The 16,356-nt window shown below is 39.4% G+C and overlaps 1 protein-coding gene across 9 annotated transcripts in view; it reads right to left on the bottom strand.

Moving 5' to 3' along the window:
- The window catches only part of ABCA4 (ATP binding cassette subfamily A member 4), an 86,895-nt gene that overhangs the window by 29,586 nt on the left and 40,953 nt on the right, over window positions 1-16,356 (bottom strand). For 7 of the 9 annotated variants that reach the window (XM_054072645.1, XM_054072644.1, XM_054072643.1 and 4 more), the window contains 7 exons: window positions 14,968-15,190; window positions 13,282-13,503; window positions 11,165-11,369; window positions 8,396-8,494; window positions 4,297-4,521; window positions 1,566-1,743; window positions 136-267 (listed from right to left, as the gene is read on the bottom strand). In XM_054072645.1, coding sequence (XP_053928620.1) covers window positions 136-267; window positions 1,566-1,743; window positions 4,297-4,521; window positions 8,396-8,494; window positions 11,165-11,369; window positions 13,282-13,503; window positions 14,968-15,190 — 1,284 coding nt within the window. The remainder of the gene's footprint in view (window positions 1-135; window positions 268-1,565; window positions 1,744-4,296; window positions 4,522-8,395; window positions 8,495-11,164; window positions 11,370-13,281; window positions 13,504-14,967; window positions 15,191-16,356) is intronic. The other 2 variants (XM_054072641.1, XM_054072642.1) reach the window with 2 other exon arrangements.

Below are 16,356 nucleotides of genomic sequence, written 5' to 3'. Positions count from 1 at the left end.
TGGATCATAGACCTTCTCTGGGAGAAGTGCCTCTGAGGTATGTTCACTGTCAGCATAGTCAGAGAAACTTTGGGGATGTGTCAAGCATGTAGATTGGGACCCTTATTCTTAAAGCTAGTACAGAGTGCTACTTACTGATTGAATAAGATGTTGTGCTGAGGGCACATGCCTAATCTGTGCCGGATGGAGTCCATGTGAGTCTGAATATCCAGGCCACCAACCAGCACAGTTCCAGACGTGGGTGGGAAGAGGCCAGTCAGAATCGACCTGTGAAAATAAAATGAGGAAATTCCCACTCTCCTATCTTCCTGTGCCAGATGAGGAAGATGCATTGTGTGATTCCACTAGATGGAGCATGATGACCTCTTACTATGGGCCTGGATGTAACAGCTCCAGTAAAAGCATACCTATACATACTCTTGCTCTGCTACAGTGAGAATCTTGTGGCTCCACAAACACAATTTTTGATACACCTGTCTGTAGGGTCGTGGCCTGCATTAATAACATGTTTTAGTCAGCTACTCTGTTTCAGAGTAGTTTGTTAAGCTTTTATATCACCCTTATGTACAAATGAGTCTAAAAGAAAGCTCATTAGGACCAAGATAGAGAATAATGTTTTGAGCTCTCCAGCCACACTGACTCACACTTTACACATGTACTTTTTGTAAAATGGAATTAGGCCAAAATGTTATGTTGCAAATGGGTGGAATCTTTTAAAACAATACATGAATAATGGATTTTTCAGTTCTGAAAATTGTTATGAGGAGAACAGACAAACAAATTTACAAAAATTTTCAGCAGATTAGAATACTTTTATTTTGGGTCAAACCTATTTCTTGTGGAACAATTAAAAAAAGGCAATTTAATGTGCATTTGAAATAGTAGTATTTTTTAATTAAACCCCCTGAAGCATTCTGGGGAACATCATAACAAAATAATTCTTTCAACATTTGGCAAACTTATCACAGACTCATGAAAGGTTTTCTTCACTGATTAATCCTATTTTACCAAATAAAATTCTATATGAAGAAGATTGAACATTCCTAAGGTCCAGCTTCCTGAGATGCTAGAGTTCTAGGATCAGCGGAACATTTTAATCCGCACGTGGATCTTGCACATATGTAATCATTCTGTCTACAGAGGGCCTATATTTTTATTCTCCTTTGCACACAGACCAAAAAACATGACTGACTAAAAACCAGTTAGGCAGAGAAACCAGGAACACATGGAGTGTTGTGGCTTTCAAATCTTGAGCTCTTTCAGCCAGATAATCTTTCTCCCTCTCATCCTATCTAGAGTTTGACTGTGGGAAATGATTTCTGGGGGAGAATTCCTTCTCTCTAGACTTTCACTTGTTTATGTCATGCATTGCCTTCCTCCCAGGGCTTTAGCTAATTCAGGATATCTTTTCTTTGCCTAGGGGCAGCATTTCTCTGTCTGAAAAAAACTTGATGTTGTCCGTCAAGCTGGCTGCAGGGGTGGTACAGAAGAGTGAAAGAAAATGACTGCAGGACAGAGCAATAGAGCACTGCACTGGATATGCTTCTTCTGAAATATGGACTTACATGGTGGTTGTTTTTCCTGCTCCGTTGTGACCAAGGAAGGCTGTGATCTGGCCCTCATAAAAAGTAATAGTCATCCCGTCTACAGCTGGCTTAGACCTGTTCGCAAAAGTCTTCACCAGGTTCTGAATGCATACTCCTGGAATCAGTCCTGTTGGCTCAGGCTCAAAGACGGCATTTACTTGAAAGACAAGAAATCAAGAATGGAGAAAGAATAAAAGCACATGTTTTAATCCCAGTTCTGATGATGACACGTCAATAACTGCAGAAGTAACAGCACATACTCGGTACAAGAGAGCATCATGTGCCAGGGCCAGATGCTAGTACCAAACTGAGGCAAGATTTCTAACAGCAATGCAATTTATTTAGATTCACCCATGTATCAATGACAGGTGAAGGAGACCAGAATTGTAATGATCCATAGAGAGGTAACTCATTGGATCAGGTGAAGCTGAACATGCTTTCTCTTTTCATTGTGTAGCAGGAAGATTGGGATTGTTGTCTGTAGATACTTAGATAGGCTGAGAGATTACATTAAGCAAGCAGCAGGTTACTTTTCTAGCCAGGCTGAAATCTGTCATTCAAATCATCTGTCCAGCTGTGCATTCTTTTAACATGATGCCTTTTGAAAAAAACATTTGCCTTTAATCCTGGTAGGTGAAATTTGCCCCCTTGCTGAGGCCAGCTCAAGACTTAGGCAGTACCTAAAATCAGTGCTACATGGGATGGGTTTCTCTCAGGATTAAAAATGTATTATTGTAAATAGCACCATCAGGATGTTTTATTGCATCAGCTTCTAGACAAAACAAACTTCCTTTGAAGTAAATTAAGCCCTTGGGCAATATGAACTATGGGAGTTGAGAAATTTAAACTAAAGACCCTGTCCACTTTTGTTTACATGGAATGCTTAAGGCTTTGTGGGGAGGCTTGTTTTGCAATTGCAGTTTACTTAAATTGTTCAGTACCCAGCAGGCCTGTGTGGAGAACGGCCAATGCCAGCTGGGTGAAACCAGCCCCACCTCCATCAGTGGCTTGTATGACTGTCATTATAAACAATACTCAGGGAAAACGTCCCAGATATGTTTTATGTGAGGGCTGTGTACACCACAGAGGAGCTGAAATAATTAACCTAGAATGGGTAGCTTTATTTTAAATAATATTATGACAAACTTTTCTTTTGCTTTGTGAAGCAACCTATGCTTTCTTTTACCTTACTGGATCAAATACAAACATCCCTGTGTTTACAAAAGTTCACATGAGTTCGGCTACATAGTCCTGCATATACCGGCAACCGAGTTATCATCCTTGGTTTCATATGTATCATTAGCTCAATTCATATTTGTCTGCAAGACTCACTGACGAGTTCTGAGGTAGATTCTCTGATGGCATACCCCAGTGTCTGCTCTGGATCACCTGAGGGACACTGGTGGAGGGCTGAACTCCCTTTTTTTTTTGTGATCTGCATTTCTCCATTCTGGTGATGTTGCCTCAGCGCAATTTTGGGCCAGTTAGGTCTTTCTTCAGGCATGGCAGTATTTGTGGGGGATGTGAATGGGGCTTTGGTGGAAGCTCTGCTCAAAAGCTATCAAGCAATTAGGACAGATTGATACAGTGTTTACTCTGCTTTGCTAACTCATTGGACTGCGCTGGAGTTAAACTTTCAGAACTACTCTCCATTTCCCATCCCTTTACTCTTATATGAAGCTGTTGTGGAAACTGTGTCCTTGAACCATACCAGGCCTGCTCTTGGCTTCTCTATGTGTCTCCCTGTTCCTGTATGGCTGGCTGAAAGGGAAGGCACTCTTATTCATGCAGTGACAGGTACTTCCCCTGTGGCCATGGAGCAGCTGGAACCTGAGAGCTGAGGAGTACAGCACCACAAACATAAGGCAGTACTAGGAGAAGATAGGCTGAAATAACCTTTGCCCTTTGCCTGTCTTTTTTCTTTTGAAGTCCTGTCCTGTTTCCATTCACCCTAAATGCATCTTTTCAGTGCCTACGTGAGGCGCTTTGATGACCCCACTTTTATCTCTAGCTTTGCAAGAGAGTTGGAGTGGGCCCAAAGCTGTCTGTAGCATTTACTTTTGCTACAGAATCCACATGCTTTCGTCTAAGCATCACGTAGACAAAACTCCTCTGGTTCCCTACAAAAGATGACATTGGGACTTGAAAAAAAAAAAAAAGCTAGTCATTCAGGAATTCTTAGGTGGTGGCTAATGCCAGCATCAGAAAGAGCTGCAGACACACAGAGCACTTCAGATAAATCCTTTTGAAACCAGACTTTCCCTACAGATGCAAGACGTTAAAGATACAAATACACACACACACAAAAAATGGGTCTGGAAGGGAAGAACATTCCTCTCAGAGGAAGTATTTTTATTGCTGTCAAGGTTTTGTTTTATTCTAAATAGTCAATGTATGCATCTCTAAGACTTCCCTCGGCATGAGCCCTAACTCTCTATAGAAACAGCCTGCATTTGTATAATAAAAAAGAAGTTAAAGACCTCTTCTGGAAGACAGCTCTCTTATAAGTGGTGACTAAAATATTTTAAGTGATAGTGATAATAGATGAATAAGTAAGGGGAGGTGGGAAAGTCAGTGCCTCTCCTGGAGCTTAACTCTGGCAGTCACGTGTTAGGTAGGCTCTTGTATATTGACTTCAATCATTCCTACATCCAGTTTGTTGTGAAGTACAATATATCTCAGAAGTACTCAGGTTGCTCTTTCTCCTTACTATTAATTTCATCTTTGTCCTGGACATCTGTCTTAGGCTTCCCCTGCTTGCCAGGTTCTTTTTCTCGTTTGTGTTTACATTTTTTGTTTTTACCATCCTTCTCCCTCTGGTTGTCATTCTGTTCTTCTGCCTTTTCAGGTTCTTCAGATGTCTTTGTTGTGCTTTCATTTTTCTCCCCTTCCATGGCCTTCTGATCCACACAGCCTTCTGACTCTGGACTTTTTTCTATATAAAAAGCAACCAACAGTTAATTAACCAAAGTTTAATTTCCTCTTATCTCTAGAGGTGATCTGAGGAAAAGGAGGTGGTCTTAAGCCTTGAAGTCTCCAAAAGCATTAATCATCAATGCTTTAGTTGGATTAGGAATGTAGCACGCAAAGCCATCTAACTTAAAATGTCTTTCACAGTGTCAGGAATAGATATTTAAGGAAGGCGACAGACAATTTTGAAATTATAGACTCAGAGTAGAAGATCCTGACTAATATTAGGTACATGCTTTATATTTTGTCCATGCAGCTCTAGACCAAATTCTTCACCACATGAACAGAAAGGCCATACAAACATTTCCTAGACTTACAGGAAGCGAGAGGAAGAAAAACAAAATGAAAAGGCTAAGTGAAAAACAAACTGCTAAGTTGCTACTTAGATTAAGAGACCAGCTCCACGTTGGAGTGAATGAGTTAGTGTTAATATTTGTATAAGAATTTCTGGCTTTGTGATCTGGTGTTAGACCTTGCTGCTATGAAGGAAAACAGTCACATAAAATCGCTTATGGACACAGGCTGAAGGCAGGAAGAAGAGGGAGCCCCTAAAGGAACTGTTTACATAAGACAAATTCAAGCTGGCAGGCTAGAGTGCAGCTAGCACAGTCGTAATTCACCAGATGGCTTAGGACTTAATTTTTCTGCTATATGAAATTTTACAGCATAAAACTGTATAAAAGTACCTGCTGCACAAATAGCAACATAAACAGGTTCACTGCAACACCTAAAATGCCCAGTGGGGGATAGAAAAGTGGACTGATAGAAGAAATTTTTAAAGGTAGCAAGATAATTTACCAGTTTAATTTCATTTTTGGCTGTGCATTTTCATCTCAACACATTAACCAGTTACAATAAATTAAGAACATGCTTAGTATTACCCTTGAAGAAAAGATAGGGGTTAAGAAAGGTTCTGCAGTTGTTTACGTCACCTGAGGCACTGAAGAGTCTTAGTTCTTCAAACAGGTAAGAATCACATGCCTTCTACAAAGGAATTAATCAGAGATGACTTTTCCAACTGACCCTGCTTGGGGAAAGCCAGGGCAACGTTTTGTGGAAGAGAGAATGAAATAAGTATCAGCACACTCAGTCTAGCTGAAATAATAACGGGATAATGTAGATCAGAAGGAATTTGCAAGATCTCCAGTTCAATCCTCAACAAATAGGACCAATTCAGATCACAGATGACTGTCTCAAAAAATGGATGCTTCACAACATTCCTGAGCAAACTCTTCTAGTGCTCTATCTTCACAATAAATAATTTTTTTTCTTATATTGAATCACAAATCCTGTTTTCCAGCTTATATCCATTGCCTCTTGTGCTTTCCCTAGGCACATCGGAGAACTGTAGCTCTACCCTAGATTTCTCTCTTAAGACCAAGCAGATCCAGAGCTCTTAGCATCTCCTTGTGTGTTACATTCTCCAGCTTCTAATACACTTGGTGGCTCCCTCCAGTAACTCCATGTCTGCCTTTCAGCAATGAGCCCCAAACTGGACAACACAATGCTCCAGGTGCAGTCTCACAAGTGCTGACTAGAAGGGAAGAATCATTTCCCTTGTACTGATGGCTATACTCTTGCTAATAACTTTCAGGATCCATCTGGTCTGCTTGGCTACACAAGAACATTTGACGTCTCATGTTCAACATGTTGTCAAACGGGCCTTTTCTACAATGCGGCCTGCTAGCCAGGTGGCAAATTTGTATTGTCCTGCCATCCCAGGCACAGTATTATGCATTTACTTTTGTTGAACTCCATGAGGTTCCTATAAAGCCATTTCTCCATCCTGTTGAGGTCCCTCTGAAGTGCTGCCCTGCCCTGCCCTGTTCCCTCCAATTTGGTATCTTCCACAAACTTGCTCATGGTGCCCTCTAGCCCACCACTAAGGCAGTTAATAAAGGCAGAGCCCTGCCACTGATAACTGGTCCCCCAGTCACACTTTGTATTGCTGATTACAATTCTTTGAGTCAAACAGTTCAGTCAATTTTCTACTCATTTCTGCACACTCAAGCAGCCTGTGTCTCATCAATCTAGTGTCAGAATGTTGCATGATTCCACACTAAAGCCCTTGCTAAAGTCAAGTTAAATGGTATCCTCTGCTCTCCCTTTGTCCATTGATCCAATCATCACAGAAGAAAAGCAGACAGGTTAGGCAAGATTTGCTCTTGGTAAACCCATGTTCATTATTTTCTGTCACTCTATCCTTCATGTTTTTGGCACTGGTCTCTGGAAGGATCTATCTCTTAGTCTTACAAGGATTGGTAACCATCAAGAGAACTAGGATGAGAGCTGTGGAAGGGACTCCAAGATTGCCCCATTTTTTCTAAACATGGAACTGTTAGATCAGCTCAGTTATCTGACGTAATGTCACCTACAAAATAAACCCTTAGACTTCGCTTTAGCAAAATTTTTAGCTAAGTAATCTAAAAAACTGCTGCTTTCTGTTGCTAGCCTACTTGAGCCACTGAATATTTCAGGGTTTTCAAGCTTTCTTACAACTTTTAGTTTGGATACTAAGAAACTGCGAGTCTGTCTTGTATTGGAAATATATTAAAGAACACAGAGATCTTATGAGTCATTAGGATAACCTGAAAATTGATTTAATTTCAATTAAATTTAAGCTTAAACTAAATGAATAGGAAATGTTTAAATCATGCAAGTAACTGTGCTCTGAGATACTCAAAGGAGCTCTGGTGCAGGCTATGCCCAAATTCCACAGAAATTCAAAGTGATGTAGTGGCTGACTATCTGGCTCTTCAGAAATTTTTCATATAAACATACCCCAAGTTCCACTTTGTCTCCTTCCTCCTCCTTCCTATATAGTCAAATTCTAATCCAGTGGTGGCATTTGCAAAGCTGAAGCAAGTAACAGACTGCATAACATCTAGACAAGCCTCTACCATTCTGAATATCCTCACAATAAGTCTAAAGGAAAATCCGTTCATTCCCTTAGAATGCACTAGAACACAAAGACTCTTCAAAAAAAGCCCAATGTTATAATCTCTTTTCTGATCAAAATGTGAGCAGTGGACACATAATCCTTTCTGTGAACATGTTGATAAATTCCCTTCTAGTTTATAGGTATCACCCTGAGACTACGTTGCCAGCAGCCTGTCTGAATTGACGAATGGTAAGTGCGGTAATGAGAAAACTGAAGAACTTATTTCTTCATCTGTCGTTTTGATTGGTTTCACTGTTACCTTGTTAGTTTAAGACAGAGTTAAAAACACCAGCTTTAGCAAGCCTCTATTCCAGACAGTAGTCATCATTCAGCATTAATTCCTACGTAAATACGATCATCCACATGTTGTTCTTCACTACTCCAGTATAAATGCACAGAAAAAAATCTGCAAAATCAGCACTTTTGCACTCATTCAGGTTAGTCCAAGGGTGGCATCAATTTTGATCTTACTTACAAGCTCAAAATAAACAGACTTATTTTATTGTCAAACTAGACAGAAAAAAATCAGGTTTAAAAAGATGAGGGAGCTTCAGTGTAAATAAGATCAACATACTATTTAATTTTGACTCATTTCATGAATACCGTGTTGAGCAATAGGAGCTCCTTGAATGTGTCCAAAGGTGTTGGTTAGAGAGCAGGGGTTTGATGTTGCTTATTAGCCCATGCATTAAAGTCTCTCAGATGGAACAGTGACTCACCTCTAATAACTAATAATAGCAGGCCACTCCAAGTCCAAAGGCACCTGCTGAGATTCCCAGTGCATGGCTATCTCTAATCTTTGCAGCAGCACAGGTAATGGAAGTGTTTCACAGCCACCTCTAAGAGGATCAGTGGTTTTGAAGCTATTTCTGAGCACCAAAGTTTTAAAAGAACTCACCATCAGCAGTTGCTGTTTTCTCAGCTTTTGGGTTTCTAGAGCCAAGCCAGTAAGATTCCTGTACAGGGAAATACCAAGGCTGTGGTAGCCCATAGTCTCCTAAAAAAAAAATAAGTAGGTAAAGTGCACTTCATAAATACATTTCTCAGTGGGCACAAATTCTTCTAGGCAAAGTCTGTAATTATGAACACTTGCAGTTCTAGTGTTGCATATCAGGAGGTCAAAACATCCACCAAGTACCTGACTGAACAGATTTTGTTCACAGATTTTTTTATCTTTTGGTCAGGAATAAAATGTTCAGAAAAATCTGATCGGCCTTACCTTTTCTTAAGTAGAAAGTGGTTTAATTACAGAATGAAGCTACTCCCTACATGGGGGCAATTTGGATCCTCACCAACCCATCAGCAGCTGCTGATTGCTTAAGATGGGATCTAAGCCTCTCTCAGGGGTTTTGTTTTGAGGCCCACTTAACATTTAAGGGCTGACACAAGTGAAAAAACTTATTTACACTTTTTAGCCTGGGCCTGAATTCAAAACTGGCAAAGAGAAAAGAGACTCTGGCTGTTATTTCAGAACACAGCCTTGCAGGAAAAGTGACAACAGAGTAATCCTTTCCTTCAGCAGAAATGGGCTTTTTTGGTCAATTCTGTTTTGAAAAGAGAGAGCTAAAAAACTTTATCAGTTTTTGCCAGGCCAGATCAGAGCTAGTGCAAGTCAACACTGCTTTCCTGGATCATATTGATTTACAGAAAGCAGAGATTTAACCTGCGCTGTTAAAACTGGCATCCCTGAGAACCCCTGTTACTGGCCTTGTGATACTTATTCAAAATAAGCAAAGGGAATTTGTAATGCTTGCTGAAAGACAGTCAGATTTTCTGTATTGAAAACCACTGTTTATGAAAGTGTCTTCCAATTTCTGACTTACCAAAAATACCCTATATATCAGGCCAGCCCTTGTACTCTCATTAATGTACACAAATGCTCTCAAAAGCAGTTTGCCTTGCACTTGTTATGGACTGGATTATACCTGTCAAAAGCTGGTGGCTAAACCAACTTCTTGTTCAGGATGAATGCAAAACCTATCTGAACTCCATTAGGAAGCAGAATGCTCGAATAGCCAAAGGACCAGTGTGCCAGTGGGTGGTTGACTCCAGAGAAAACTTGAGCACGAGCTGAACTGTATGGTCCAAAGGATTACCTACAGAACTCACAGAGTAGGCTCAGAGACTAAAGCATTGATTAGGTAAATCTGCATGTGTGTGACAGAGAAATGCTAAGAGAAGTTCCACAGAAACTGAGCAGCAGAAAGCCTAGGAGGCACTCAAAGCAAATAATGGGAAGAACTGAAGCTAATGAATAGAAGCCCTAAGAGATGTTACTCTTGTGTAAAGTGCTGGCTGAAAAAAAAATTACTTGGATCTATGAGCAAAGAAACTCCTGTTGTTTAATTCCTGCTGTGTTCATGGAAGTGGGTCATAGTCTATGCTTTTTCAAACAAATAGATTTGCAACACGGGCTTCTCCAAAGAGGAACTTTTTTGAAAGTTACTGTAAATCAGCTTTGCAAATAAGTATGTTAAAATCATATTAAACTTCTTTGTGAAGACAGATTTGTTAAAAACTGAAAGGCATCAATTTAGTATAGCATAGCTCACTTTGATAAGGACATAAACAAAGCAGACATAAGGTCATGTTTTAATTTTGAAGCCAAATATCCTCAGACATATCTAAAACTATTTATCAAATGGTTAACTTTTCTTGATTTGGATTAACTATCATAAACAATGTGTGCAGGCAAGCACCACCTTATCTTATCCATCGTTCATTTTATTTCACAGCTAGAAAATCTGCAAGATCTCAGATTCTGAGTAACCACTGAAGAAAAAAAACAAACAGCATAAGAGATCTGCCAAGAAACTGCAGTTCACATGTGCGAGTAATAAATCAATGAAAAGAAAGCTCCCTTCCTTGTACAGCATAAGATTCTGCATTTATTATATTTTAAAAATATTCAATAATGTGAGATAACCGTTTAAGCTACAAGGACAAACTAGTTTCTCATAAAGAAAGTTCCCAAACTCTGAAATTGATAACAAAGAAAATTCTTTTGTGAGCTCACACTAGAACCAGGGATCCCTTTTGGACATAAAATAAATCCACACAGGAAGTTTCACGGCTGCCTAGGACAGAGTATATGTCTCAAGAAACTGTATCACGGTCTGAAACAGCTGGCCTAATGTGGCCATAGTAGAGATGTGAGCTAGAACTGTTATTTCTATATTTTCAGAAATTTAAAATATTCTTACTAGAAATAGTTCAAACTTCTGAAAAGAAAAATATGTATGCACATTTGCGTTTTCACAGATGTTTCTGTAGATCTATTTTCTATTTAAATTTTCAAACAGCACCAGAAATTACAGAATCACAGAATCACAAGGTTGGAAAGGACCCATTGGATCATCGAGTCCAACCATTCCTAACACTCCCTAAACCATGTCCCTAAGCACTTCATCCACCCGTTCCTTAAACGTCCTCCTTCCTACTCTTTCTTCCTTCTCTGTTCTTTTCAGGGCTGAAATAGGAGAAAGGTAAAATAAAGAGAGAAAAGTATAAGCCCCTAACAAAACAGTGTTGTTATATTGGATAAGATTCATGATCTACAACATCAAATACTTTTTTTTTTTGACAGAGAAATACCCAGAGACTGATTAGACCATCGCAGTTTACACAAAAACTACAACTACTTTGTATGAATAAGAAACTGGCATACCTGGAAAAACATGATCGAGATACCAAGAAAGTATTCCATAGAGGAGAGCATCAAAAAGCATCATTTTAATGGAAAAAAGAAAACTATATTCATCTCCTTCCAAAGGACTGGTTCTGATGTTGCCCCACTGCAGGCCAAGACCTTGCTCTTCATAGCGTGACAAGTACTCCGTACCAAATCCAAAAGCTACTTGAGAAAGCAAACTCTGGGATAAAGGAAAAATGACATTCAACTCAGACAGAGGGACACGTTGTAAAGCAGCCACAAATAAAAGATGACCTTTAGGGACTGGACTTCAAAACTTGATAATGCTTAACAAACTGTCAGGGAAAAGTAATTTCACTTTTATATTGGGCTGTGATGTTTAATCCTCTTAATGGTGGCAATTCTAAGCAGTATTTAGCTATAATAGACTGAACTCAACTTTGACTGTATTTTCTTCAGCTACCAGGCAGCCTTCACAGTTTGTTTTTTTCCATTAATGTCTCTGTTTACAAAATACTATAGATGCATCTTCAAGTTTGCAGCATATACATTTGCCTATCCTGGAGGAAAAAAAAATCCTACTGTGTGGGGCAGGGACACTATGAGTAATAAGGCAGAAAATACACCAGGTGCTCATGACAAGGAAAACCACAACCATCCCTTCCCCTGGTGTGTCTGCTACCTATCAGACAACAAACTAATAAAGCAATGTAGTATCCAAATATGCTCTTCAATGTTGCATTGCAAAAACATAGCAAGAAGTGATATAGTGCTGTTTCACAGGAATGCCGGACCTTAGGAAAATGAGGGGACAAGAAGGATTGTGAAAGCAACTCCCAGTGAGGAACTATAGTGTGCTAAGTAAAAAACATTTGGTTTTCAGCAATACATTCATTGTTCAGTTATTTTACATGTCCTTGTTTTTTTTTTTCTCCCCTACATGTGCACACCCTGGCCCTTATCAGCCCTAGTGATTAGCTCTTCCTCAGAGACCAATCTTTGAGCAACAAAGACCAAATGTGTCAGGAACAGACAACAATGTTTATGCTTCTGGCCAGTAAATATAATTCCTTGCACAGATGCCTCCTCCTCCACTTTAGGGTGAGAAGAGAGCTGTCTTTACACTTAGTGTGCTAGTCTCAAAAATTTCTTTCCAGATCAGAATCTGTCAGAGGCCAACCCTACTAATTTCCTGACTTACCGACAGGATCAAGTTTTGCACTTTATTGCCTTAATTGGTAAAACTAAAAATGGTATATACTACACCTGTATAGTATACCAGTTAAGAAAACTGTTTCCTAACCACATTTACACTTAGTTATAGCTTTTAAAGAGCTGTTTTCTTTCTCCCTTTTCATTAGATTTCCTAGTACAAAAGGTGAAGACATTACTTCTTTTTCCTATGTTGTTAGAATGTTCAGCGAAGATGGAGAGACTGGATTCAAACACCACCTCCCTTTCCTGATTCATTGGGCAACAGCAAATCAATGTGATCAGTTTTGTAAGTTCACAGTTCCATTTCAAAATACAGCAAGAATTTTCTAGCTACACTGAATTGTTAAGCATTTTACCTGTTATGGAAAAGAACCAACAAGGAAGCACTACATGGAGAAAGTCTGCAACTTCTTAAATGGAAGATATTTCTCAGAGCTTTGACACCTGGGTCCAAATCCTAGCTCTATGTTCATCTAAAGAACGAACATGAACCTGAGGTCTTCTCCTCCTCAGATATTACCCTGTTAACTAGGTTATAGCACATGAGAAAGATAACTGTCCCCATTCTGTGACTGTCTTTGTATTTATTAAGCAAAAAAGAAGTTAAATTTGCTTTGACTTATACAGAAGTGTTCAAAACTTTTTGAACATTAAGCTAACTTCCTAGAATTCAAAAAGTAAAATAGATTTTATTGAATTTTCTAGAAGCCATGAAAATATTTCTTGGTTGCTAGGCCTGCTAAAGGCTTATTCACTTGCAATCCTGAATTATTTAAGAAAGATTCAGAGGTCTTCCTCTCCGAATCAAATAAGCAGAGAGCAAGAAGCATGAAATGCTTTGTTATGCACATACGCACAAAGAGAAAAGCAGCTAAAATTTGAACCCAAAGACAGCATATAATCAGTGAAAGGCTTACTGCTAGGATTTTCAGATTAACAGTCATGCGGTCCTGCCAGACAAAGCAGACGATGTGGGGCAGGTACAAGGTGAAGTAGATGACTCCACTGCAGGCAGCTGCCAGATTGGCTTTGGAGAAGAAGGTGCTGAACAAGAAACACTGCATTATGGTGGCTATGGTGAATGTCAGTAAGAACAGAAAGAAGAGAAGTGGACTGCTATAATGCAGTACTTGTCCGCTCTGTAAGTGAAAGGAAAACAGAAAAATTTAGAAGTATTGCCACTTTCTGAGCTAGCAGAAAAGGTCAGAATTGCCATTGACACGTGACTTGTAATGAAAAATAAGCTAGCCTTTCTTACCTACTATGACTTCTAATTCTCCTAGGCATCAATGTTTCAACACCTGAGGTCATTACAATAACAGATCCTTCATCTAACTTTATCCCTGATCCTGGATTGTGACTTCAGGTTAGTACAATAGGCTGTGGCGTTCATATTCACATTTGATGACTGAATTAATGTCATAACTGATTGAAAGCAGGCATTCTATACCTGTCTTAATAAGCAAATGATTACAAGCAAGATGTGCCTGCTTGGAAATTAATATATTTTAAGTAAAATTTGGTTTTTTTAATTAAAAAATCATAATAAATTTTCATTGATCACTTCTTATCTTCTCCTCAGTCAACTTGCTTGATGTGCAGGAAAGACAAAGTAAGGAAACCTGACAAAAAGAGTCTTCAAAAAAACTCTGGGGAAATTATATAGCTTCTGCACCTAAATGATATTCAGACTCCAGAGGAGTATCACAGCTGAGGAATCCAAGTATCATATCTCAGAGATCTTACTGTACAAAACAAAACCACTTTGTGAACTTTTATTGAGATTTCTTCCTTAGAGCTTTTGCAGATTAAATGCTCTCTCTCAAGAAGAGCATGAACTGTTGCTGTTTATCTATTTACTCCTAAAAAACAATGTTGAGAACTCTCTATTATGCTCAATTTTGTTTCAAACCCTATATAAGGCTCAAATAGGCCTAGGAGACTATAAATAAGTCTCAATATTGTTGCAACATCCCACTGGACCTCTGAGACAGATTTCCTTATCAATAGTTACACAATCTCTCATAAGAATTTATTTACAAAGGTGCCTGACAGCTGCACAGTGAAATTCAGAGAAGGCAGCTAACTGTAAGTATAAGCACATTCCTCTCTCGTACTACCTCCTTCCTGATTTTTAATTAAACCAGAATAGTAAATAAAGTAAGCTTTCTTTAGTCACCCAAGCTGTAGTGGAACCACAAGGAACTAGAACAACTCATCTGGGGAGGCTGATAATATAAAGTGGATTGAACCCTAACCATGCTTTTATACCAATACTAGTTCCCCACAACAGAAAATATGCAAGGACATTCTTCCATGTCAAAAATGCTGCAGACATATAACTAAATACAGCAGCTAGTATGATCTAGCTAGGTAACAGAGATAAGAGGTAGACTTTAGAGACAACAGCCAAACTGTTCTTAGAAGTCAGAAAAATTACAGCAATTCTGAGTCATAGAAGGGTGGTTTCTTTTCAGGCTGTTCTGAAAATTCTGCCCTAGCTGTCTGTCTCTTTTTCCATTGAAATAGTGGCATAATTTCTAAGTAGGCAAGCACTGAATATTATAAAACACAACAGTGAGTTTGAAAGTAGCGATCCTTACCATAATCAGTACTGTGAGGAGGAATGTGCTCACAGCCATCATGCCAAAGCTGTCTAGGAACCAAGTGCACCAAATCACCCCATTAGTTATACCCCTGTTCTTCATAGCCTCCTTCAGACGCATTTCCTTTTCCAGGACTATACTCTTCACAGTCATGGAAACTGAATATATCCAAGCTAGCACCATGAAGATGGGAAAGGCGCGGTTTAAGGTGATCATGAAGCTACCAAAGCAAAAAGGGAAAAATTAATTAAATTTAGGTAAAACAGAGAAATATTGGGATAAAACCAAGAATGAAAAAGAAAAGGAATGTGGAAGAATGCATTTATTAAAACATGGGAGTTGAAATTAGTGTAAGCATCAGCAACACATTGCTAGTGAGCTTCACAAGATAAAATGTTATTTCCATTTCACAATTCTAAGGGTTACTGAAGGCTACGACACATGTGGCGGCTCATGAAAATACATTTCTCTTCACAGTGAATTTCCCTAATGCTTTCACTATGATGTATGAAGAACAGTTTAAGATATATGTTACTGTTAAGAATTTAGGAATGTCACTGATTTTTTGTGCTCCCAAGATTCACTGCCAAAAGAATGAAACGAATTAAGCATTAAAAGCACCAGATGCTGCCAGCCAGGCTGCTGAAATTCATACAAACCATGACTCAAGGAATGTGTTGGTACTGTGCCAGACAGTGCCACTTCCAAAATGGGAGTGCTGGGACAGGCTGCTGGGGGTGGCCCTTCATGTACTCTGATGAAGGTGCTGCTGCCTTTCTCCATCTCTCCCCCTCAGAGTCTAAGGCTGCTCAGCCCTGGCAGATGCTCTTTCATGAAACACTGCCCCAAGTGTGCTGTCAGGGTGAGAAAGAGATTTGAGAGTGATAAAGCTGAAAGTATTTTCTGTGAATTTGGGATTGCAAGTTTTCAATGACATTACCCTGGAAACCAGACTTACTTGATTCTTTAAAGGTCAAAAGCTGAGAGCTGCTAAAACCAATAATGATCAAAAAGCCTTCAGCTTCCTACATCTCAGTTTTGCAGAACTACGTTTTTGCCATATTCCATTGTCAAAGCAAATCGTGGATAGTCACTTTTTCATGAAGAAATTCTGAAGAGCAGTCTAGCCTTTGGAACAAAGGTATGCTTTTGTGGAATGGCCTGGGGTACACTGGGGTTTGCAGGCTGGTGGACACACGTAACCCAATACTAGGCCATGTGTAGCGCAACACACACGTTTACCATGAAGATGCTGTTGCTCCACTTTAGCAGACTCTCTGCAGAGGCCATCACTGGGTTTGTATATGAGCCCTGAACCACGTGTGGCTGCTGCAGGGTTCGTAGAACTTCTGCACAGATGGGGCTTCTGCCTCTGCAGTACTCTCA

Source organism: Cuculus canorus, chromosome 8 (assembly GCF_017976375.1).
Source record: "Cuculus canorus isolate bCucCan1 chromosome 8, bCucCan1.pri, whole genome shotgun sequence".
Classification (NCBI taxonomy): Eukaryota; Metazoa; Chordata; class Aves; order Cuculiformes; family Cuculidae; genus Cuculus; species Cuculus canorus.
The sequence above is the reverse complement of the archived record's forward strand: the minus strand, read 5'-3'. Positions and strand labels throughout refer to the sequence as shown.